The sequence below is a fragment of the Ursus americanus genome, chromosome 13 (assembly GCF_024610735.1).
Source record: "Ursus americanus isolate L20-20 chromosome 13, mUrsAme1.1.p, whole genome shotgun sequence".
Classification (NCBI taxonomy): Eukaryota; Metazoa; Chordata; class Mammalia; order Carnivora; family Ursidae; genus Ursus; species Ursus americanus.
Window position 1 is genome coordinate 2,468,404 of NC_142139.1, and position 27,631 is coordinate 2,496,034.

The 27,631-nt window shown below is 33.7% G+C and overlaps 1 protein-coding gene across 3 annotated transcripts in view; it reads right to left on the minus strand.

Annotated features, from left to right (window-relative positions):
* Positions 1 to 27,631, minus strand: part of TBCK (TBC1 domain containing kinase) — a 199,202-nt gene that overhangs the window by 78,706 nt on the left and 92,865 nt on the right. For all 3 annotated transcript variants that reach the window (XM_045799213.2, XM_087866381.1, XM_045799216.2), the window contains 2 exons: positions 12,817 to 12,853; positions 11,586 to 11,747 (listed from right to left, as the gene is read on the minus strand). In XM_045799213.2, coding sequence (XP_045655169.1) covers positions 11,586 to 11,747; positions 12,817 to 12,853 — 199 coding nt within the window. The remainder of the gene's footprint in view (positions 1 to 11,585; positions 11,748 to 12,816; positions 12,854 to 27,631) is intronic.

The following is a 27,631-nucleotide window of genomic DNA, read 5'->3' on the forward strand; positions in this document are numbered from 1 at the left end:
GAAGTTAATTCTTAATGAAAGAATTTCCACAAAGAAAACTACAGGTGGAGATGGTTTCATTGGTGAAATTTATAAAATATTTAAAGAATTTCTTACAATCTTGCACAAATTCGTTCTGAAGACAGAAAAAGAGGGAATACTCCCACTTGTTTTAAGACTATAACTTTAAATAAACCTGATATAACTCAGTATTCCTCTGATACAAAAATCTGAGAAAAATATATGATAATTAAAACCCAGTATTTCTCATGAACATAGACATAAAGTCCTTAACAAAATATTACTTAAGTGTGGTAGGATGAATAATGACCCCCAAATATATATACATCCTAAGCCTCAGAACCTGTGAACACATTCCGTTATATGGCAAAAGAACCTTGAAGTGTGATTAAGTTAAGGATCTTGAGATGGGCAGATAATCATGAATTATGCAGGAGGACCCAATGTAATCACAAGTAACCTTATAAGAAGGAGCATGAGTTCAGAGGAAGTAGAAAGAGATGTGACAACATTATGCAGTGGGTGTTAAAGATGAAGGAAGGGGCCACAGACAAAAGAATGCATGTGGCCTCTAGAAGTTGGCAAAAAGGAAATGGATTTTCCCTTCTGAGCCTCCAGAAGGAACAAGCCCTCCCAATACCTTGACTTTTGTCCAGTCAGACTGATTTTTAATTTCTGATCTCCAGTGTATAAATCGTAAATCTGTGTTGTTTGTGGTAGTCTTTTACAGGAGCAATAGGAAACTAATACACAAGGGTATACCCTAGGTGTAAACTATTTTTCTATTCACAATATTTCTTTCTTATTTTTTTTCTTTCCCTCCCTCCCTCCCTCCCTCCCTTCCTATAGCTTTTCAAATTAATGTTTTCAATTTCTTTGGGTAATACTCAGTAGTGGAATTACTGATCATATGGTATTTCTATTTTTAATATTTTGAGGAACCTCCATACTGTTTTCTTTTTAATTGCAGCCATTCTGACAGTGTAAGGTGATAATCTCATTGTGGGTTTGATTTGCATTTCCCTGATGATTAGTGATGTTGGGCATGTTTTCATGCATTTATTTGCCATCTGTATGTCTTTGGAGAAATGTCAATTCAGGTCCTTGGCACATTTGTTAATCAGATTGGGGTTTTTTGATGTTGTTTTGTATAAACATTCTTTATATAGTTGGCTATCAACCCCTTATTGGATATATCATTTGCAAATATCTTTTCCCATTCAGTAGGTTGACTTTCAGTTTTGTTAATGGTTTCCTTTGTTGTGCAAAAGCTTTTTATTTTGGTGTAGTCCCAATAGTTTATTTTTTGCTTTTGTTTCCCTTGCCTGATAAGCATAATCTAAAAAAATGTTTCTATGGCCTATGTCAAAGAAATTATTGCCTATGTTTTCTTCTAGGTGTTTTATGGTTTCAGGTTTTACATTTAGGTCTTTAATCCATTCTGAGTTTGTTTTTGTGTATGGTGTAACAAAGTGGCCCAGTTTTATTCTTTTGCATGTAGCTGTCCATTTTCCCAGCACCATTTATTGAAAAGACTGACTTTTTCCCATTGTATATTCTTGCCTCCTTTGTTGTAGATTAATTGGTACCATATAAGCATGGGTTTATTTCTTGGCTCTCTGTTCTGTTACATTGATTTATATGCCTATTTCTGTCCCAGTACCATGCTATAGCTTTGTAGCATATCTTGAAATCTGGGATTGTGATACCTCTGGCTTTATTCTTTTTTCTCAAGATTGCTCTTGCTATTTGAAGTCTTTTGTGGTTGCACACAAATTTTAGGATTATTTGTCCTAGCTCTGTAAAAAAGGCTGTTGGTATTTTGATAGGGATTGCATTAAATCTGTAGATTGCTTTGGGTAGTACGGACATTTTAACAATATTAATTCTTCCAATCCATGAGCAGGGACTATCTTTCCATTTGTTTGTGTCATCTTCAATTTCTTTAATCAATATTTATAATTTTCAGAGTACAGGTCTTTCACCTCCTTGGTTAAGTTTATTCCTAGGTATTTTATTCTTTTTAGTGCAATTGTAAATGGGATTGTTTTCTTAATTTATCTTTCTGCTACTTCCTTATTTGTGTATAGAAATGCAATGGATTTCTGTGTATTAATTTTGTGTCCTGCAACTTTACTGAATTCGTTTATTACTTTTTGTATTTTTTTTTGGTGGAGTCTTTAGGGTTTTCTGAGTATAATATCATGTTGTCTGCAAATAGCGACTGTTTAACTTCTTCCTTACCAATACAGATGTCTCTTATATTTGTTTTTCTTGTCTGATTACTGTTTCTAGGACTTTCAGTACTATGCTGAAAAAAAGTGGTGAGAGTGGACATCCTTGTCTTGTTTCTGATGTCAAAGGAAAAGTTCTGTTTTTCATCATTGAGTATGATGTTATCTGTAGGCTTTTCATAAATGACCTTTATGATGTTGAGATATATTCCCTTCAAACCTACTTTATTGAAAGTTTTTATCATGAATGGATGTTGAATTTTGTCAAATACTTTTTCTGCATGTGTTGAGATGATCATATGGTATTTATCCTTCATTTTGCTAATGTATCATGTTGAACGATTTGTGAAAACTAAACCATCTTTGCATCCCTGAAATAAATCCCACTTGATTACAGTGAATGATCCTTTTAGTATATTGTTGAATGTGGTTTGTTAATATTTTGTTGAGAATTTTTGCATCTATGTTCATCAGGGCTATTAGTCTGCAGTTTTCTTTTTTCTTTTGTGTGTGGTATCTTTATCTACTTTTAGTATCAGGGTAATGCTGGCCTTGTAGAATGTATTTGGAAGATTTCCTCCCTCTTCTAATTTTTTGGATAGTTTGAGGAGAATAGGTATTAACTCTTCTTTAAATGTTTGGTAGAATTCACCTGTGAATCCACCTGGTCCTGGACTTTTGTTCTTGGTAGTTTTTTTGTTTTGTTTTTTTTGTTTTGAGAGACAGAATCTTAAGCAGGCTCTATACTTTGTGCAGAGCCTGATGTGGGGCTCAATCAACCGCCCCGGAGATCATGACTTGAGTCAAAATCGAGATTCAGACACTTAACCAACTGAGCCACCCAGGTGCCTCTGTTGGTAGTTTTTTGATTAATAATTCAATTTTGTTACTAGTAACTGGTCTGTTCAGATTTTCTATTTCTCCCTGATTCCTTTTTGGAAGATTCAGTTTTTAGAAGTTTATCTCTATTCACAATATTTCTGATAGACCAAATGTGAGGGATTTTCTCTTACACCAACAACCAATTCTCCAACCCTTTGGATACCAGCTGGATGTCCTACAATTTAATTCAATTCTGAACAGTAACTACCCAGAATTTGCACAGACCTCACAAGTAAAGGGCTCAGTCCCACAAGACTGCCTCCATTTCAGATGCCGGTCACAAGTCCCAGGTTGTCACCTATACTTCTGACCAACTGGCTATAAATTGTGGTTCCCACCATCCGTTTCTCAGGTTAATTTACTATAACAGTTCACAGAACTCAGGGAAACACTTTACTTAAGTTTACCAGTTTATTATAAGGGATACAAATGAATAGCCAGATGAAGAGCTATATAGGGCAATGTCCAAAAGGATCCCAAGTGTGGGAGCTTCTGTCCCTGTGAAGATGAGGTGAACTTCCCAGCAAGTGGCTATGTTCACCAACCAAGAATCTCTCTGAACTCTTTAGGTATTTTTATAAAGGCTTCATCACATAGGCATGAGTGATTACTATCTCAATTTCCAGTTCCTCTCCTGTCCTAGGAGTATAGGGGATAGGGTTGAAAGTTCCAAGTTTCTAATCATGGCTTGGTCTTTCTGATTACAGCTCTTAGTCTGAAGCTCTCTAGGAGCTCACAAAGATTTATCTCATTAAAAACAAACACTGCTCCTATCACCTAAGAGATTCCAATGGACTTAGGACCTTTGAGTCATAACCAAAGTCAAGGACCAAATATTAGAATAAAAGATGCTCCTAGTATCCCTGCCATTCAGGCAATTACAAGTGTTTTAGGAACTTGTGTCAGAAAGTGGGGGGAGAAACCAAATATATAGTTCTTATTCTGTCACTCCTGGGAATTTGAGGTTGGCTTAACAAAATGGACTGTTAATTAATGTAACTCTTTAGATAAACAGGCTACAGGAACACTATATGATTAGCATAATAGATGCTGAAAAAAATGTGACAAAAATTCAATGCCCATTAATCATAAAAACTCTCAACAAACTAGGAAAAGAAGGGAACTTCCTCAAACTGATAAAGGGCATTTATAAAAAATCTACAGCTAACATAAAGCTTAATGGTGAAACATCAAATGCTTTTTTTTTTTTTTTTTCCTCTCCTAATAGTGAACCAAGACAGGGATGTATTTTCATCAATTCTATTCAATGAATTGATGGAATGAAGGTCCTAGTCAGTGCAATGAAGAAAAATAAAAGAAAGGCATAAAAATGGGAAAGGAAGAAATGCAACTGTCTTTCTTCTCAGAGAATATGTTTTTTTTACATTTAGGAAAAAACCCTAAGGAATCTACAAAACTATTAGAACTAGTAAATGAATTTAGCAAGTTTGAAGGCTAACATGGTTCAAAACTCAGTTCATTTCTATATATTATTGACACATAATTGGATAATAAATTTTAAAATTTGATGACCAATAGAATGAAAAGCATAAAATATCTAGGAATACATTTAATAAAAAATAAGCAAAATATCACACTGAAAACTATAAGCATTGTTGAGAGAAATTAACGAAGACCTAAATAAATGGAGATACACCATGTTCATGGATTGAAAGACTCAATATTGATAAAACTGCAATTGCTCCTAAATCTGATCTATAGATTCAAAGCAATCCTAATCAAACTACGACCAGCTTTGTTGCAGATTTTTTTTGACAAAAACTCAGGCAATTTAATGGGGAAAGGAAAGCCTTTTCAACAAAAGGAACTGAAATAACTGAATAAATATATGGGACAATAAATAAACCTTCATATCAAAATCATACCACACAATGAATTCATCTGAATAATAGACCAAAACATGAAAATTAAAATAAGCTTCTGGAAGAAAACTTAGGAGAATATCTTAATGATTTTGAAGTAGGCAAATATTTCTTAGGGAGGGTACACTATCTGAGGATTCTGGCTCCTGGATAAAAATCCATAAATGATTTTTCAGGCTCAGCCATAGGCAATTACAAATGCTTTACCTTGAGGCCTCATGAGAGAAGGCTGCCCTCCTCACACCAGACTTCGTACATAGCCGATGCACTGTAGTCTCTGAAGGCAGTTGCTGTCAAGGACTCAGATCTCCTTGGCTGACCATGCTGTTAAACATATCTACATTCCTAGTCCAGGCCCCAACACAGATGTCTTTTATAAGCTGCTTTTGGCAGAGGTCTTCTTCAGAGACCTTCAAAGACTTCTTTATCAGAGGAAGATGAACTTGAAGATATTTCCTCCACTCTAATTGAATACTAAGTACTTCTCTATTCCAATCTGTTTCTACTCCACCCTTCCCCGGCCTCCAGGTCCATTAGACTGCAGGAACCTTTTGCTCCAGGCTCCTTCTTAGTTAGACTTTCGGATCTGTGCTGATCCACCTGACCCTCCACTATTCCATGTGGAAAAATAAAACATGGAGGAGTTGGTGCTTTCTTCTGTTTAGCCTCTTGCATATTCTATTGCACTAAGTAATTATAGACTTGACTGTTAGTTTAATTTTGGTTTGTTGTCTTAATTGCCTACTACAACAGCTGGCTATCAGCCCGCTTGAGCTCACCCCACCCCCTGACAATATAACCATAAAAGAAAAAACTGATAAACTTTATTAAAATCAAAATTATCAACTTACCAAAAGACAGTTGAGAAAACAGAAACGCCAAGAACAGATAAAACTCACACACATTAATGGAACAGTGGTTGTTAATGGGGGAGTAGAGATTGACAGGGGAGTGACATCAAGGAATTTTCTGGGGTAATGCAAATATTCTATATCTTGATTGTTGGGACTTGTGACCGGCATCTGAAGTGGAGGCAGTCTTGTGGGACTGAGTCCTTTACTTGTGGGGTCTGTGCAAATTCTGGGTAGTTACTTGTTATTTACATAGATATTTATTACTGTCAAGATGTATTGAATTGTACAATTGAAGCCTATATATTTCACTGTTTATAAATCTTATATCAATTAAAAATATGTTTAAATATTGAGAAAAACAAACAAACAAACAAGAGAAAGCACAAGGTCTTTGTATCTTCTTTTCCTATAAAGTTTTTTTGTGTAAAATTTTCAGTTGGACTAGAATGGAGAGGCTAGGTATGGAGTTATACTCCATTTGTTCAATTACATAGCATCATTTATTATCTATTAAAAACTTTAGAACATTTGAATAATTTTATTAACATCCAAAACCATAAGGGTGATCTGCAACCCATTAATCTACCTATCTCAACCACAGATATTTTTGACACAAATTATTTGTAAGAAGGTGAGAAGAAGTATTGATGTTCTAAGACATGAAAACATCTCAACAATAATACAATAGAACTCTCACTGCTGAACAAACAACTATAAAGTTGCTTATCTTACTAACAGAAAACAAGGTGAATGGAATAAAATATGCTTATTATGAAGCATTCTCTACAACATAAGTCATAAGGACAGTACTCCCTGACATCCTCAGGCTGACAGAACTGCTACCACCATTTAATATACTGAGATGAAGTATATTATAGTGGGTAGAGAAACACAGATTCAAGACCCAATAATCTTGAGTAACTCACCGATTCACCCTTTAACATTGTAATGAGTATCATCTGTAGTCCAAGAAACACACAGATAGAATGTTATTACTAGATAAGAGAATTCTAAAACATAAGAAAATGCAGTGAGAGACCAATTTACTAAGATTTTGTAGGTGCTAAAGAGATAGCATCTGAAAATTCTTTCGGGACTTTGCCATGTAAATTATCATGGTAAAGAGCAACAAGTACTCTTTTACCAGATTCTTGAACTTATCACTGGCCAGTTGCTCTCTTTTCATTCTTTGGAATCATAGCATTTTAGAAGTGTCCAATCCATTCTGCACGCTACACCCAGAATCATTTTTCTAAAATATAAATCTAATCATGTCATTTTTCTGTGTAAAACTTTCCAACTGAATATGGAATAAACCCCAAATTCCTCAGCATATTATAAGGTCCTCATAATCAGGACTCTATTTCATCAATTTCTGTCACCATTATCAGTGCTATTACCCCAGTCCATTCACTCCAATATCTTTATCTCTCATCCTACCCTCTGGTCACTCTATTAGTATCCTATTTAGAGTTAGATGGTCACACAGTTGCACACCTCCTATGCTACGTTCTAAGCCTCCAGTGCTTTTTCCTCATCCTCCTATGGGGCTGGTACTGTCTTATCCTTATGTTTATGGCCTCAATGCATAAAACTGTGTCTGTCATATAATTGTTTTTATCAGACAAGTATTGAATGAATGACTTAACTTATCCTAAGTTCTCCCAGAAAGTGGTCAAAATTTCTTGACAACCAATTCATCCACTTTAGGTACTTCACACAGCTCAAAAACATTAAAGCAAAGTTGCTAAGTCTCATTGATCAATATCATTGAATGTTTCCAAAAGTAAGTCTATTCTTGCCTTTCCTTGTTGTTCTAAACATGGTTTTTTCACAAGCCCACATTTACTGCGGTTTAGCTTTACTGACACCACTATTTACCTATATAATATTTCTGGATGATTTGGATTTGTTTTGTGCTCCTTTCACATTCTTAGTTCAATTCAGATGGACACTATAGCAGAACAATATCAGACAGGACAGAAAGAAGTCTGACAGACATCCTGTAATTGGGCTTAAAAGATAGTAACCTTGGAAACTGTATTCATAACACCAAGTGGCTAATGTTTAGTATTGGATGGCACTATGAAAAACGCAGTATTTCTTCTAAAAATACCTTGCCACTATTTTTAGATTGTATAAGAAATGGCATGTAGACTGCTTTTACATTTATCTCCCCTAGTACTGAAATGACATATGTATCAACACATGTGAAGAACTTTTAGCCACATTTTCTAGCATCATTTGTACTTCCTCAGAAGGTAACATCCCACTATATAATCTATTACAAGGGAATAGGATTTGGGAACAATTTTTGGCAAAAATATATCTTTCTGCTATGTTCTCTCTTCAAGCACTAAAGAGTTAGTCTAAAGTGATGGAAAGAAGGGAGAAAGGAGAGGGAACTTATAGAGATTGAATGTTACATGTTCTTCAAGTGTTTTTAAAATATTAAATGGAACATATACTTTAAAAGAATAATTATGGATACTGTGTACCCAGTACCGGATTTTGCATCAGGTGCACGATGTATATTATCTTTAGTGCCCGTCATAACACTAAAGCAGAAATTAATGCGCCAGAACTGGGATGTGAACTTGCATCTATGTTATCTACAGACAGCTCTCAGTAGGAGCACCCCCTGAAAGTTTCTCAGTTCACACAGGTAGTGTGTGGTGGAGCTAGGACTTAAATCCTTATCTGTCTTGACTGCAAAGCCTGTGCTATCTACTATATTACACTGTCTCTGAGCAATGAAAGGAAATACTCTTCTTAGTCAGAATTACCTAAGAAGTCAAGCCTTGACTTCTTAGGTAATTCCTCAATTGCTTTTGCTAACCTGGAAATCTGTATGATTGATACCTACTTTAATAATTTATAGAAAGAGCCAAATGGGATGATTGCTGCATTTATAACACCAACAGAAAAGCCTGTCATGATAGAATGGAAAACTGAGAAAAAGCATAATCATGATGATGACAATATTCATAAAAATAATCACTTACATCACATTTGCTCTGTGCCAGGTACTGCTCTAAGTTGTTTTGATATATTTATTTAACACAACAACCCTATGAGGTAGTACTATTATCATTCTCATGCAATCAGAGTTAAGGAAACAAAGAGGTTAGGTCATGACCCTAAGGTCACACAGCTATAACTGGTAGAGCCAGGATCTGAAACCCAGGTGAACTGGTTCCACATTCCATGCTCTTTAACAACTAGAGCTATTGAGTGTCTCTTTGTAGAAAGAAACAACTAGAAAGGACAATTAAAAAAAAAAATGCAACCCTATTTTTTGTTCACAAGGTTACCACCTGGGTGGTGTTTCCATCATGTTACTGTCAATAGATGTTCAGAAGCAATCTGCTTCAGCAAAGAATTTAGTTAAATTTGCTGTTTGCTTATGCTTTTAAACTTAGTTGAGTGGGGATTTCAGTAAAGTACAACATATTTATTGAGTTCAAATCAATGTTTGATCCTATCCAGTCTTCACCTACAAAGTCTGTCTCAAGAATTAAAGTGAAATATAGAGTTAGCCTATCTATCCTTTTTCTGTAGACTTAGAAAGATTGTTTCTTTTACATATGTTCCAAGCTTATGTTACATAATATTTTCCTTAGAAAAGGCACGTTCAGTGTGTTTGTGTGTATTAATCTGGATTCACCTCTTAGGACTTCCCATGATCACCTCCAGTTCTTTCAAGCATCAAGTACAGTTAGGAAGCTCAACATGATGGAAAAAGAGATCTCTTTAGATCTATTTAAGAAAGACATCTCAAATAAGTGTCCTTTGATTAAAAATAAAACACAGGTATACTTTAGGGCAAGGTCTACATTTAGACCCTTTCTGGTTTTTTTTAAGTCATATTTTTATTATAATCTCTTGGGGAATTATATACAGTGACCAAGCAAATAATGAGCCAGAATAATGGCACTAAGGATCAAGGCAATTCACATCAACAGAAGGCATCCTATTTTCAAAGTAGGTAGAGTTTACCTTTTCAACGGGTCAGGCCTAACAAATGTATTCTTACTTTCTGATTTCAGAAATAATAATTTTATTTTAATGGACAAGCAATGTTACTGCTAATATTCCTATACAATCTGACAACAGATTCTTTTACCAGTGTTTAATGGTGCATTTAGGTATGAAATTGGAAAGGTGTTTAATTTGCTTGATTTCAAAATGCACAATCAGCATTTCTGATTTTTTTTTTAGAAGTGACCAGAAAAATTCTCTTAATCCTAATCAATAATCCTCTGTTTACTTTGGCCTCTGTTTAAGTTGGGAATGAGAGGAAAACATCCGCAGGGTACAGACAGTGTTCCTAGCTCGTGAAATCAGCTTCTTTATTACTATTCAACACCATAAGAAAAAAAAATAGATAATCTGATTTTCAAGAGGAATCTCCCAGAAACAATATAAGAACTAAACTACTATTTGCTCATATAAAAAATAATTTAAGTTTGGTAAGTTAGAAAGATGATGGCGATACTTTGAATTTGGGGGAAAGAAGGAAGGAGAAATTTTATAAATAATAAATAAATAAATAAATCCAAGCATTTTTGTTATTTTCCCAAAAGGATGAAGATTTTCAACAACAGAGAGATAGTGAAGTACTAAATATAGATCATCCACTAAAGATAAAAATCAGGGTACGTAGCAGTTTTCTTATTCCTCTTGAAAGTGCTTAATAAATATGTAATCTTAAGGTAACTTTCTCTTTTTTTGAGGATTTTAAAATTTTTTTCTCATTTTTTAAAATTTAAATTCAATTAATTGACATATAATGTATTATTAGTTTCAAGGGAGAGGTCAGTGTTTCACCAGTCTTATATTATACCCAGTGCTCATTACATCACATGCCCTCCTTTCTTCTGTTCTTTGTTTTTTAGGCAAATTTATCTCTTGGATAACCTTAAGTGCATTTATTATCAGCAGTCACTTGTGCCTGCCTAAAACTATGAACAACAATAAACTGAGCAGAAGGTTTGGAGCCAATGAAATGCTGTTTGAAGAAAGTAGAATTTTCTACCTGAAAAACGTTTTGGTTTCTGCAAAAATACAGTTTAGTTTTTCAGTTCCACAGATTGTTATAACCTAGGTAATCACATTACTTTCATCTTTGCAACCCCAGCAGCAAAGCTTAGACCATAGTTGCATTCCCTATTTCCACACTTAGCACTTAACACCTAGATTTACAAACTCTTCACTTGTGAATATAATGTATAGCTTAACTTACTATCCCACACTATATGACATGGAATTTCCCAGGAGTGTTATATGCCCTCCCAAGGGCACAGCGTTTCCTTTCCTCAAACTGTCCAATGGTTAGTAAGCAGCTATGGACAGGAGAGAGCAAAGTTCCATGTGGATTACACCTTTGTGAAAATATAGATTCTCAAACACCTAACCAAGTAGCCCTTATTGACTCTCTATCAGTTGAAGATAAACTGGCCTGTCCTAAGATTAAGGCAAATATGTTACTGCCCTCAAGTCTTTTACCCTTCTGGTGGCATTACTGACTTGAAAGTAAACCACAGCCATCCAGTATGACCCAGCTTTGTACCTACAAAGCGGGCAGTATATGAGCAAGCGAATCCAGAGAAGGAAGTTGAGGCTCAAGAAGAGATTCTGAAAACTTGGATGATTATTTTCTCAAATTGCTATTAGACTCATTATCTTATAATTACATTTCATTTAGTGATTCTATTTATTTATATCTATACCTGGTAAATCAGAGAAGAGAAGAATGCACTCATTAAAGCCATTAGCCAAAAGCCGGTCCCGTAGCTGCTGGAGAATTGCTACTCCAATACAGAATGGGAAAGAGGAATTCCCAAGGAGTAAGGTATCCCAGAGGTGGAAAATTTTGTGCAGTGGAAATACATCTGTAAAATAACAAAATATAAATACATTTAAAAAAAATAACAAATTAAAACAATAACAAGCTGTTTTACTAGGCATATGACAAATGCCTTATGGTCAAAAGTGTTTCAGAACAAACACTACCAACTTTTTATAAAATGTTTACTTGGTTTTATAAAATGTTTATACACACTATTTTTGGTTTGGTTTCATAAAATGTTTATAAAACTGTTTTTATACAATATTTATTGCTTCCTAAGGCATCTTTAAAAATTGATAATCAGACTGGTCAAATAGATGACATATTTTAACCTCCATCATCAATCCTGGTATAGTTGTTCCACTCATTATATTTCTTCCTAGAATTTTCTTGTTATACTATTCTCACAAGTTTATTTACCAGGATAAGATATAGTCTTATTTTAGATTGAGTATTGTTACATTTTTATTACACATTCTAAATAATTTCTTTATTAAGTTCCCATAAAAATTTTATCCCATTTTTTGCAACTTTATTTTTTACATTTAATGATACTGCGGATATCTTTCCAGGCCAATGCATACAGATCTACTTTAAATATGGTATTCCATTTATCATTTGTACCCATTTAAACAGAATGTCCACTATATTAATACCTATAATTGATCAAACTATTATACATCCACATAATCTGTTTAATTTCTAGAGGAATCCTAGGTTTGGAAAAAGAAAAAATATTAGTTATTAGAGGATCTCTAAAAATTGAGTCTCATTTGGTTTGTAAAAGTTGCCTTTCAAAAAACTCAATGTAAATACTATAGTTAATGTTTATTTCTTTTTCAGTCGAGGGCAGAGATTGTATGAATGTCATGACATGTAAGACGGGAATCCTATACATCACTATGCAACACTCATCCTATTCAATACTCTTTTGATATTCATCAGTCAAAACAATTCAAATTTCTCCCTACCCAACTCTACTGCATTAGAATTATGTAAGGATGCTTATGTAATTATATGTTTAATACCACTGTAGCTATAATATACTCGGGAAGAATGGAGCTGCCCTTTTACTAATACGGTATTGAAAGAAAAGGGAAAATGATACTTACGAGTAAACATGGTGAGAAACCAAGGGATGGCATAGAGCTATGGGTGGTAGAGGATAGGGGTGCCGGGGATGGATAAAGAAGAAATAAAATATAATTACCATGATTACCAATAAACTGAATGGTAAAAAATATTCAATGCTTTGGTCTACTCCACTGATTAAAATAAGAGTGAATGTCAATAATTATAATTATCACAAATATTCTTTTAAATAATATTATCTCTTACAAATGCTACAGCTGACACTTTTACCAAGGATTATTTCACAGAATGCCTTCATTTCATCAAGGAAAATACTCAAGACAATGCCTAACCCAAACACAATACCAGCAAGCCAATTCCAAGGGTGTACTTTCAGACTGCACAAAAATATTTCTGGGATTTTAATGGTCCTTATCAGTGTGGAGTTACCCTTAGTATTTTTGAGAATTGATAAGATGGTATTTGAAAAATGTCCAAAATGTCTCATAAAAAGTTACTATGAAGCATATGCTTTCTAGTATCACTCTCTAAATTAATAGGAAGCTTCATAACAGACTAAAAGTAATAAGGTCTAGAAATGAAATAATTTGGGTCTTTAGCTGAGCGACAAATTTATTTTCCTAAGTTTACTGTCTAGGAATGTAAATAAATACACACACACACACACACACACACACACGTACACATACTTTCCATTAATTTTTTGACATTTTGAAAGTGAGAAATCATTCTTAATTTCTAAAAGTAGAGTAAAATCTCCTTTGTCAGTAGCAAGTATCAAAACTGAATAATTTATAGAAAAATCTGAAAAAGCTCTAATTTTATTTTACTTTCTATATGAATGCAGTCTACCATTAGACAAAGATTTCTGTACTATCTATAGGGTTTAAATAAATATTCTTTCAGCACCTATCAATTATGAATTTACGAGTAGAGTTGCATATGTCTTTGCGTAGCACACCATTGAGTATTTATGCTATCAAAATGCCAGTCAAGAACCCCAGGTACAATTATACACTACATCAAAATCTAAGTACTGTATGGGAAATAAAGGTCATTGTTCTCCACAAGATCATTTATACACATTGACACATAGACAGTTCTTTCAGGCGACATTATAAAAGGAAAACTGAAGAGTATAAAGGTATGTGACTTCACTGTAAAGAGTATGGGCTGTAGAAAACAATAAAATATAATAAAATCCAAACTATTCAGCTTAGTTTAAGTTTAAAAATAGTAAATATTAGTTTCATCACTATTGTTTATCTTTCCTTTCTTTAAAGGACATGACATAAATTATATCAATACTTCTACCCTCCTGATCAAAGCCAATTATTTGCCATTAGGAATCTTAACTGAATTACTTCAGCAACAAGCTAACAATCTGTTTTCCCACATAGTGAAGAGGGCATTGTATGAGGAAACTATGCAAAGTAGGGAAGGAATCACTTCAAAAGATCAGAGGGAAAACTTGCCAGGCTCACACAGAGCCAGGGATAGTTCATCTTAATACCAGTCAGAAAAAAAACCCAACAAACTAATAAACAAACAAAAAGCCTGTAATAAACAAGTAATTGCGTAGAGTACTCAAAAGAGTATTGCCTTAGTAATATTAGCAAAATTATGCTCCCAAAGTATGCTGCTGTGGTCTTACTAAATAAATCGTAGAAGCAAGCTTTCAAAGGATCAAATTGCTTCAATGTTAGTTAGCTAGATCCCAAAATAAAGCTCAAGAATATTTATAAGAATATAAAAATATCCAATATTGAACAAGGTAAAATTCACAGTGACTGGAATCTAATAAAAAAAATACAAGTAGTAAAAAGTAGCAGAAAAAAAGTGATCCATAATGAGGAGAAAAATAATTCAATCAAAATGCACACAGAACTGACATAAATGTTTGTAATAGCAGGCAATGATATTAAAATACTTTTTATAACTGTATTTCATATGTTTAAAAAGCTAAGGCTGTTTATATTAAGTAGAGACATGGCAGATACAAACCCCCCCCACACACACACAAACAAAAAAATCAAACTTTTAGAGATGAAAAGTACACTATTTGAGATTAAAAAAACATACTGGATGGGATTAAGAGCAGATCAGACATTGAAGATGAAAAAATTAGTGAACTTGAAAACATTGAAATAGAAAGTACCCAAAATGAAACAAAGTCAGGAAAAAAAAAAAAGGAAAAAAAAAAAGCCCTAAGCATCAGTGAGCAACTTCAATCAGCTAAATATATATGTTATTGGAGATACGAAAAGATAGAGAAAAGATGAGAGGGGACAGAAAAAAATATTTGAAGCAATAATACCTTGAATATTTTCCAAATTCGATGAAAACTATAAACTAATAGATTGAATAATCTTAAGATCACCAAACACAAGAACCATGAAGAAAACCACACCAAGGCACACCATACTCAAATTTCTCAAAATCAGTGGTAAAGAGAAAAATCTTACACCAGAGCTAGAGGAAACACACACACACACACACACACACACACACACACACACACACACACACACACACATTATGTAAGAGCAGCAATGAGAAGATTCTTCTCAAAAAATGTTTTCTTGTCAATGCCCAACAAATGACAGGGTAGTAACATTTTTAAAGTATAAAAAAATCTATGTAGAATTGTATGCTCAGCAAAAATATCTTTCGAAGACAGAAGGTAAAATACAGACTCTTTCACACACATAGGAACTGTGAAAGCTCATCACCAGCAGGCCTGTACTATAAGAAATGCTGAAGAAGTCTTCCAGGCAGAAGGGAAATGATACCGATAGAAATCTGGATCTACACAGAATGAAGAGAAACAGGGATTGTAAATGTGTATGTGGTTGAATATAAGGCTTTTATTTTTAAAAAATCTTTAAAAATAGTTGACCCTTTAAAGCAAAAATAGTAATTTATTGTGCGGTTTATAACATATGTAGAAATAAAATTTAGGACAGCTATAACGTAAACACTGGGAGGGGAAAATGGAAGTATATATTATAAAGTATTGCACTATCTGTGAAGTGGTATAACGTTACTTGAAAGCAAACTGTGGAAAGTTAAAGAATTATAATATAAACCAGAATTTCTTAACTTCATTACTAATCACATTTTAGGTTAGATAACTTTTGGGTGTCCTTTGCATTTTCAGATTATTGCATCAATCCAGGCTCCAACCACTAGATGCCAGTAGTATTCACCCAGTTTTGTCAACAATGTCTTCGGACATTACCAAAAATCCTCTGGGAGGCAAAACTGCCTGTTTGAGGACCACTGTATAAATCCTAAGGAAACCAGTAAGAAAACACAGCAGAGTCATAGCTAACATGTCAACAAAGGAGATAAAATAAGATCATAAAAAAAATCCAATTCAAAGAAGACAGATAAAAAGGAAAAAGAAAACAAAGAATTGATGAAACAAATAGAATAAAAATAGCAAATGGTAGATTTAAAGGCAACCATATCAGTAGTCACAAAAAAAGTCAATGGTTCTTGTGATGGTTGATTTTATGTGTCAACTTGACTAATATGGGGTGTCCAGATATAAGTTAAACACTATTCTGGTTGTGTCTTTGAGGGCGTTTCTGGATAAGATCAACATGTGAATCAGTTGACCTAATAGTGAAGCAGATTGCTCTCCCTAACGTGAGTGGGCCTTATGCAATTTGTTGGAGGTCTAAATAGAACAGAAGTAATACTTTTATTAGTAATACTAATAGAAAACAGAGTAAGGGAGAACTCACTCTCCACCTGACAGATGGGATATAGCAGTGAACAAAACATAGTTCCAGCCTGTAAGGAGCTTACAGTTCATAAGGGCAGTAGATTTTCATTACATATTCTCAATTCATTCCATTTAGGTTCTTGCCTTGACCTCACCAACAAAACTGCTCTTAGCTTCATCATAAAAGATTTCCATGTTGCTAAATCTAATAGACAATTCTCATTCTCAGTTCTTCTTTACCAATCATCAGGGTTTGCCATAGTTAACTACTCTTACCTTCTCAACCCACCTCCCCTATTTGACTTCTAAGATACCATCTTCATCTATTTCCTCTTACCTTTCTGACTGTTGCTCCATCTCCTTTGTTGGTTCTTCTTCAATCTTCCTGACTTAAATATTGACATGCCCTATTTTCAGTCCTTGGACTTTTCCTCTTTTCTATTTTTCTCCAAATGACTATACATAGTGTGAGGACTCCCCCCATTTTTATAGCTCTATCCCCGACCTCTCCCCTGAATTCCAAAACCATGTCTAAATGCCAGCTTGACATTTCCACTTGTATGTCTAACAGATATACATAACATGTCCCAAACTGAGCTCCTTAGACCACTTCAAAAATCTGTGCCTCCAAGTATAGTCTTCCAAATCTCACTTAAGAGCAACTCTGTTCTAATTGCTCAGGTAAAAAGTTCTGGAATCATTCTTAACTTCTCTTTCTCCTACATTGTACATCTGTCATCAGCAATGCTGCTGGCTCACCTTCAAAATTTATCGAAAGAATGTAAAAACTGCTTACCAACCCTACCACTAATTTCCTGATTCAAGCCTCTCTTGCCTAGATGATTACAATAGTGTATGACAAACTTTTTAAATTCCATCTTTGTTCCTCCTTGGGTTTCTCTTACTATAACAGCCCAGAATGATCTTGTTAAGATGTTTAGGTGGGTATATATCATTCCTCTGGTCAACGGTATCCAGCGGCTTCCCACCACTGTAAAAGCTAAAATCTTAACTATGCAATCTGGTTTGATGTAAAATCTTGCCCTCTTTGACTCTTATCTCCTTGTTTGTTGAGCTCCAGTCACATTGGTCTCCCAGCTGCTTCTTCAACATCCCTGGCATGCTTACACCTCAGGGCTTTAGCACTTGCTGTTGCTTCTGCTTCCATTGCTCTTTCCCTCAGTTCCTTAAGGCATTTATTCAAAAGTCACTTTTTCCATGAGGCTTTCCCTGACTTCCTTTTCTCCTTTCTTCCTCCCTTTCCTTCCCATCCCTTCCCTTCCTCCTTTACTTCCCTTTTCTGTTCTCCTTCCGTCCTCCCTCCCTTCTTTCTCTCCCCACCCCCTTTCTCTCCTCTCTCTCTCAAGTTTTTAATTTCAGTTAGTTAAGTGTTATATTAATTTCAGGTATACAATATAGTGATTCAACACTTCCATGCATCACCTGGAGCTCACCACAACAAGTGTACTCCTTTACCCCCATCTCTTATTTAACCTATCCCCCCAACCCCCTCTCCTGATCATGTTATTTAAAAATTCAATTTCTTCTTCATCTGAGCACTTCACATTCATGTCCCTACTTTAGTTTTTTTTTTCCTCTTTAGTACTTACCACTGCCCAAACTATCATATAGTATATTTATCTTTTTTATTGTCTATCCCCCACTAGAATATAAATTCAATGAGGGCAAAGATTTTGTCTGTTTTTTTTTTTTTTTCCATTGACATACCCATGGCCTAGGAAAATGGGCAGCACATAATAGGCACTCAAATATTTGTTGAAAGATAGAATAAAATATATAGTGAAGATAACTGAAAGGGATAGATTAAAAGATCCAAATATGAGATTATACGCTTGGAGAAGTTTTCAATAAATATGAAATAATGAGAGAATTAGCTAATATTCCTTGGGTAATATATATACATCTATCTATCTATCTATCTATAGATATCTATATCTCCTTCATATTAAATATTGGAAAGTATTTAAACAACACTAAACTTAAAATTCTGAATTATATACTTACACTTTGACAACAATTATAAAAAGAGTTACTAGAAATAACTGAAATGAAGCATATTCTAGTAATATTTGAAAAGTAATAATTCAAGTTGAAAACACTTCTTTAATATATAACAACTCCTAGGTGCTCACCAGCACCAGTCATCTCTTACCAACTAAAATCAGGTAAATAAATAGGTAATATATTCTGTGAAATGGTAGTGCCTGTTATTTATTCTTTCTTTATTTCTTCCTTTTAAAATTTTAACTGATATTTTAATCTTAAATAATTTCTTAGGATATTGGTACATCTTCATAATACAGTCTAATACATGAGAAAGACAGCAGTATAACATAATTTTGAAAACTAGGCTGGTTCAGATTTTAATTTAAAAAATAGCAATTAAGCAATGAAATATTTTATTGCAAATATAAAAAAATACAAAATTAGTCTTATTAAGTTAGAGATATTATTAGCTTTTCCTGATTTAAGGATGGAAACTGAAACCCAGTGGAAAAAAATCATACATGCTTTAGCTATTTTCTCCAGATCATTATATTATTTTGCTTTATTTGGCCTAGTGGTAGCTGACTAAGAGCTGAGTAAATACTGCCCCCTAGCTATATCAAGAAAGAATAGTGATATTTAACATTTCAGGACATCTTTCCAAATGGCCTGGTAATATCAAAATTACAAATATCAATAGGAAAAACAAAGGCTGGACGATCATTAACTTGATTTTGAAAAGTAGAAAATTATGGCTTAAACAGTTGTAAATGTATACAAATGTAAAAGATTAAAAAAAGGAAATACATCTTATAAACGCTGGATGAATCTTCTGTCAAATGTATATTTATTTACATACTGCAATTGTGTCTTCTCTCTATTAATATTTTTAATTTATATTTTTACTTATTTTATGTATTATAAAAATTGTTATTTTCATTATTATATTTTATACAATACAATTATTATTGTATTATAAAAGTGAGTCCCTTCTAGGTGACTTTCTTAATCTACCTTCTTATGAGCATATTGTATTTTGTGTTTTCCTCAAGTCAGAAGTATGCTTACCTTTAAGTTACCTCTGTAAAATACACATTGACCATCAGTCTGATGCCTCGTAATAACTCTCTGCATTAGGGAAATAAATATCTTGCCACTCAAGAAAGATTGCTTAAAAACTAGCAGGTTTTGTTGTTGTGGTTGTTTAGCAAGGGTAGAGAGTGTCACAGATTTTCTTGAAACTAGACTTTGTGATCTGGTAGTTACATATCTCTTTAAGCCTTTAGGATAGTTGTGAAGATTAGTTAATGGATCTAAAATATTGGCAGAGGTTGTATCAGACATCAATATAGGAATTACAATGATCATTCTTAGTAACAGTTCAGAAACTTTTATAATAAAAAATGTATTTTAATAACCCAAAGGGCTGAGCTCTTCTGAAGCCATCTAATAAAAGATTCACACACTCTGGAGTAAGGAGGGCAGGCGTGGAAGGTAAGGAGAAGGGAACCGTAAGCACTGGAACTGTACATGTTTTACAGGTTGGGGTAGACTCAATAAAGGCGAGGCATAGCCTAAGAAGGCTGAAGTATTTACCCTCCTGCTGGCTCTCAGAATCAACATTCCTCAGTCCCACCATAGCTACTTTGAGTTCACAAAGTTTCAAATTTTCTTACCTCAATTCTGTTTCTTCTACTTTCCAAATTCTACAACATCCTTTGTTTTGTCTAAGTCTGACTTACGATCATCCTCTTAGCTACACAGAGTACAACAAAGCTTGCTACAAAAGAAAATCCTTGAAAATCAAGAAAATGCTCCATAGATTTATATTGTTCCATTGTGCCACTCATTTTCAAAAGACATTATCTCCTTCAACAATGAAAAAAATGATGCTTTATGCTAAATCAGGGTAAATTCAGTAAAATGGGAAATTCAGTGGAATGGGAAAGGGTTTCACATAAACAAAAAATATATATACAGTAAAAGCAAAAGCAGTACTAAACAGTTCCTTCTTTAACAGTATTCCCCATCTTCTATCTTTTTAGAATTCTGGGGAAATATCTTCTAAGAACAAAACCTAGCTTTATTTCCATAACCACCTTTATGGAATAATCAAGAGATGAAAATTATAAATCTATAAGATAACGGAGTGATTCACAGAGTGCTCTTTAGGATACTTTAAATAGAAAAAAGAATTACATTCTGATATTTTTGTGAACCAGTAACCTTTAAGAAAAGATTGTTCTTAAAGCAATCAGCATTACTGCATTCTTATATATCAAAACAACTGTGCTAGGTACTGTGGCAGACACAAAGAAATGTAAACACTTGGCTTATATATATGAAAAGATTAGATAAAACAAAGTAGTATGGAACATGGTGCTATTGAATCAATACTGTCTAGACTCCTTGCTAGGGCTTGAAATCAAACTTAAATTTCCAGGGTATGTATTCCCTGTTTTCTGACAATCCAAAAGTTTTATCTATATCTAAATCATCTGGCATTCTTTGACAGATTATTGATGGTGGAGTCCCCCAATGATAATGCAAGTTTATTTATTTATTTTTAACTATCTGCTAATTTGTTTGGTTTGAGACTTGAAACTTACTAAGAATCCAAGTCTTCATTCCTTATCTAACATGATGCTCATTGCATCATTACCATTTTTTATAAAGCATTTTCATAGATTTCAACTTATCTAAGGCTCACAAGAGTCTTATGCATAGTCAAGGTAGACATAATTTATTTTTCCTAATTTATTAACAGCCACCTGAGGCTTGAAGTGAGTCACTACGCCACAGTCACATGTATATAACTTTTAAAGCAGGCACTAGACTCCAGGACTTCTGACTGCCAGTCTATCGTTTTTTATACTACACAAGAATGGTAGAGAAGACAAAAATAAGCTGGGTTATAGGTATTTTTTTCTACATAACTTATTAATATTACACTGTATACTCTAAATTGCGGGTAAATTACCTCCCATACTTACGTGAACACAACCAAAAATTTGGATCATTTCAGATCCAGATCAGATCCTTTCAGAGGAACACTGTTACAGAACTTTCTGTGATGAAGGAAATGTTCTACAGTTCTTTAAAAAAATTTTTTAAGCCTCAAATACTAATACCCCCAAAACAATAATTAATATATGATAAACATTACTCTTGATATATTTGTGCTTATATAAAATTTTAGATAAAAACATTCATAGCAAAACCTGGATCATATTACACTTGCTACTTTATGAAGTACTAGCTATAACTACACTTAAACCTAGAAGTGAGTAAAACATAAAACTTGTTACTTTAAGAGATATTAGTTTCTGAAGATCTAGTTAAAGTTGATAAAAAAGGAACAGAAAAAAACTTTTAGACTACATTTTCAAGCTTAAGAATTACCTATTGATAACCTGTTTTGAAAGATGACAAAATTATTATACTCTCTTTCCCTTTTCTAACTTCTAATACCTCAATTTTTATATACTATTTTTACATTATTAAGGTTTATAACATTTAAATTCTATATCGTTACACAATTAATACAGTTGTTTAGTATTAGTCCTTCATTTAAATGGAGTAACCAGTTCAAGTTGCTAGTTTTATTTAACTCTTTCTTGGTTGGATTTTATCATCTATTTTCATTTTAATTTCTCTAAAAGAATCTCTTGGGGATTGTATTTCCTAAATTCTTGGATGCTTAAGAATATATATACTGTACACTTAAAACCAACGGCACATTTTGTGTCAACTATACTCAAATAAAATTTTTTTAATTTTTAATTTTTTAGTTTTTAAAAAAGATTATTTTTTAAAAAGAGAGAGAGTATGAAGCATAAGCCAGAGGAGAGGCAAAGGGAGAAGGAGAAGCAGACTCCCTGCTGAGCAGAGACTCTAATGTGGGGCTGGATCCCAGGACCCTGGGATCATGACCTTAGCCAAAGGCAGAGACTTAACCGATTGAGCTACCCAGGTACCCTTAGAATTTTTTTTTTCAAACGCATGTCTGCTAAAAAAAAATGCATGTCTGCTATATTTGTATTTGAAGGATAACTTGGCTATTATGAAATTTCTCAGCCAACTTTTGTTCTCTTGAAATTTTATACACAATTCTCTATGAGTGTTGCCATGAAATTTTACCTGAAATTCCCTTTGCAATTAGTTAGGTATATTTATCCTTTTCCATTTTATTCTGTATGATTTCCTCAAAACTATTTGTTATGTCATTAAGTGGGTTTATACTTTCATTCTAGTTTTCACTATTTTAATGAGACTCTTATTAATATAATATTCTCAAATTCCTCTGGGCTTCATCAGTTCACTTTTTATCTCCTTTTGTTAATCTGTATTTTTTGAGCTCTTTATTCTCTTGATTGAGCTCATTTTTATTTTTATTATATTTTTAAGCTTTTATTTAAATTCCAGTTAACATATAGTATAATATTAGTTTTAGGTGGCTCACTTTTTTTTTAAGATGTATTTATTGAGAGAGAGAGAGAGTGTGCATACATGAAAGCAGGGGTGGGGTGGGGCTGGGGGGAGGGGCAGAGGGAGAGGGAAAGAAGCAGACTCCCTGCCGAGCGCAGAGCCCCATGACATCGGGCTCAATCCCAGAACCCTGAGATCATGGCCTGAGCCGAAACCACAAGGCCCAACTGACTGAGCCACACAGGCACCCCAACAGGTGGCTCATTTTTAAAGTGAAATCAGACTTTAACAATAAGTAGAACAAGAACACCAATAATGGTTAACTCCTTAACACTGTATACCTAGTTTGAATAGTTTATATGTATTATCTCATTTAATCATCACAATGATCCTTTGACGTAAGATTTATTATAGTCAACATTAACAACAATAGGACTGTGGATAAGAAACTAACAAGTGTTTAGCTAGTAAGTTGAAGAGTCAGGATTAGAACCCTGGGCCATTTGACGCCAGTTTCTGAATGCTTTCTCTTTATATTGGTTTTCTCAAATTGTGTCACAGACTCTTGGGGATCTTCAACCCGTTAGGGGTCCACATACTCAAATCTGTTTTCACGACAATACTAGGTATTTTTTGTTCTTTGCAAAGCCGCTGGTGGATAAAACTGCTGGTACTTATTACAAATCAAGGTCATGGCACTAAAGTGTAATAGTCAGATTCTTGTGAAAGATTAAAATTAACAATTTTATTAAGTACCTTTTTAAATGTTTCATGAGACAAAATGGGAAGTGTGCATAAAACACATATTGTGTACTGAACTGTAAAGACTGTTTTGAGAAAAAGCACTTGGGTAGTCATTTGAGATGTGAGTCAAGGGAGGTGCTTTTTTCTTTTTTTTTTTTTTTTCAAGAATACCATTTTTTTTTCCTTGCAAGCATGACATATAAACAATTATTTTTTCCAGGCGTTCATATTAGGCAGATATTTCTCAAAAATGAATGCAGTGAGCCTGTCACTTCCAGAAAAAACTCTAGCAGTCGGATGAATATTAAAATTTTAGAAAACTTGTTTCTGCCACTGTGAGCTTGGCAGCTTTCCAATACTTAATGATTTTTTGGATCAGATCAACGGTCATATTAATGCATGTGACTTGTTTATATTGTATAATGAAATGTTTTATAGTTGGAAGATCTGCATAATTCAGTGAATCAATATTTTAAATGACCAACACATGACATTACAAAATCATGTGTGGGTAAAAGCCAAAGTGCAAGACAGACTGATCAATTTAAATGGAACAGAGTATGAAAAGTTCATTGGTATGGTTTTATATTGTACATTGCAACTAAGCTTTAAGAAACTACCACTGTCTGTAAAGGCCCTTTGCCAACTACATGTCTGTGTAAGTCCTAATTTTCTTCATACACTTCAACCAAAACAATAATTCACAATAGATTGAATTCAGAGGCAGATATGAGAATCTAGCTTTCTTCTGTTAAACAGAAACTGCAAAAATGTAAAATAATACCACTCTTCCATTATTTTTTTTTGGAAAACAAATATTTTTCAGAAAAATATCTTATTGTGGTTAACATGCAGTGGTTTTGCTATCATTTTTAAATAAATTAATATATAAATATTTTTTAAATGTCTTAGTAAGTATTGGTAGATATAACCCACATAAACAAAAACTCTTTGGTATCCTTGGTCCTTAAAGAGGTCTCAAGATCAAAAAGTTTGAAAACCACTGCATTATGCCATACTTCCTTTCACTTGTCTCTCAACCAGTAGAAGGATACATTAGAGTGGGAACAGAGTTGGGGAGATTCAAGTGAGGATTTACTAAATAGAGAAACTTGCTGGATATTTAACTTGTGTGTATCTGTTCTTAGCAAGAAGTTACCAAAGTATTACTTTATCATTTCCTGTGAAATTAATAAGTCTTTGATTTCTAAGATATGGGCCATATCTGAAAGGTAATTAAACTCTCCTGGGTAGTTGAACTCTCTTGGGAGACAGAGAGCTCAATAAGACATTTGTATTCAGGGGTCTTAATGAATCCAAGGTCAGTAGAATGGGATTAGTACTAATACTGAGGACATCATAGCAGTAGCCAGACAAAAGGGCACAGGCTAGCACTTTGCAGATGGACCAGAACAGGTCAGCGGGGATGCTTGTTATGGGAGAGTCTAAATAAGGTACACTTTCCTAATTTATCCTGTAACCACATCTTGATAAAACCTAAAAAGCTCATCACCAGTAGTCTCTTCTGTAAATTAAAATCTAAAATTTCTTTCTGTAGCATTAACATGAAGAACAGGAATAAATGAATGAACAAACGAATGAACAAAACAAATAAATACATAAGTATTTCTGAACAATCCTTTCATGCTTTCTGTTAGTACAAACTCAGCTGAATATAAATTTTGAAAAGGAAGGAGAAAATCAGTAGTAGTATAAGCGTCCATTAAGATTGCAGTTAAATGACAATGGTTTTGCCAGCATACTTGCTTATCACTGAATTTGTTAGCTTTATCTTTAGCCGTGACAGTAGGTTCAAAAGGCACATATAGTACTGAAATACAGCCCTTATCATTTCTCTTAATGGCCACCTGACAACTTTTCATAATTTGCAAGCTGAATGCTATTCATAGCATTTCAGAAAAATAGTTTCCTTAAGAATGAAGAAACATATTTTCGTGTTCTTATTTCAAAGGCCTCATATATTTTCAGAAGCAGAAACATACACCAAGACAAAAATGATAAAAATCACCCTGGCCCCAATTTTGCCAAATACACATTACTCACCCTATTTATATGTAAATCACATAACTACCATGAGATATATAATCTAATCATCACATCAGTGCACAATATTCCTAACTATTCAAGCTCCAACAGTGCTCAAAATTCAGAGTTCTGTGACCCACAGCAAATGGAAAGAAGCCAGAAATCACAATCTTTCCTGCAATGGGAGCCTGCATTTCAACGATGGAAGATTAATGAGGGCTTACTTTGATAGGATTAGTTAGTGAGTAGGAAACTCAGTTCAGGATCTTATTACAAAAGTGCCCACCCCTGCCCTTGATGAACCTAGCCTGTATTGTTAGAGGTGCAGACAGTCGCCTAAGCAATTATTTTAAAGGTAGAACACTGAAGATAGCAATTCAAGGAAAAAAAAACAAAAACGCACTGCACGAACAAACTCCTGGAATGCAACTAAAAATATGTGATTATTAATAGAGTAAGAAAAATGTTAGAAAAATTCTCCATTTCATCACATGCTTTTCACCACTATTCATCGTCAACAATCTCTTCATTAAAAATATCATATCTGTTTTCAAAATTAAGTTCAAGAATAGTCTCAACATTTGCATATTGTCTACAGATTGAGAAACAGGCCAACAAAACACAACAAACCAAAAAGAATCAAGATAAAAGATTTCAAAAATAACAATCTTCTTTTAACATTTTAACTTTGTTAAATACCTTTCATTTTGTTTTTCTCTGAGACAGGAGAATAGCTGAACAAAGCAAATTTTCTCCAGGTTAAGATATATTCTACTTTCCCTCATTTTTCTTTGTTTACTCTAGGATTCTCAATAGTGAAAGAACTATTCTCTAGAGGCTGTCTGGAAATATATGTAGAGTCACTTTTCAGAAACACATGCCAGCATTTAATTGTCATCATAATTAGGAGATACTACAGGCAATCAGTGGATGGGGGTCAGTGAGGCTCAGCATTTGCCATGTACTAGACATTCTCATTACACAAGGCAGTGTCCACCATCCCACATGACTTACGAATATCTCATAAGATTAATCACAGTACATAAATAAATCAACATTACTTCATAATAATACCAGTATTAAAGAACTTTTACAAGAAATTACACAAAAATGCCCCATTAATTATAGGAGGGGGGTCATAATAAAGAGGGAAGCATAAATCAAAGATAGCATATATAAATTATTGTTTTATCAAATAATTAACGCACTCTATATAGCAGCACATTTAACAAACTCCAATGTACTCTCCATTCAGATTTAACAGAGATTAACACTTTGTGACAACTGTTTTGGAAATTTTTAAAATCAAAATAATACATTAGCAATAGAATGGAAGGCCCCTTTGTACCACTCCTCAATTCTAATTTTCTTTTTTAAATATTATGTTTTGTACTTTCTGTAACTTCTGTAAAAATTCCTTCCTAGATGTAAATAATAAATATGATACTCCATACTTAGGTCTTCCAGTCAATCTAGAAGCTATTCTTATGTATCATATGAAGTTGGCTTTGATTCCCACCTCTCCTCCATGTAGTTACCCAATTGCATCAGGGCCATTTATTCAACAATCCATTCTTTTCTAATTGATTTATAGAGCCATTTCTCTCACATACCAAAATCTTTTTATAGGTAGGTCTATTTTGTGGTTTTTGTTTTACTAGTTTATATTAATATCACTGCATTAGTTTTCTTTTGGTTAATATTTGCCTGACTTACGTTTTTTATCTCCTTTTTTGACTAGCATCCTTAATTTTTTATCTCTTATAAATAGCATACAGATGGATTTTTTTTAAATGCCTGAAATCTTCCTTTATCAGGCAATCTAATTAGCTTACATTCTTTCTATGATCTTTTTATGTTTTTACAGGATTGGTTGA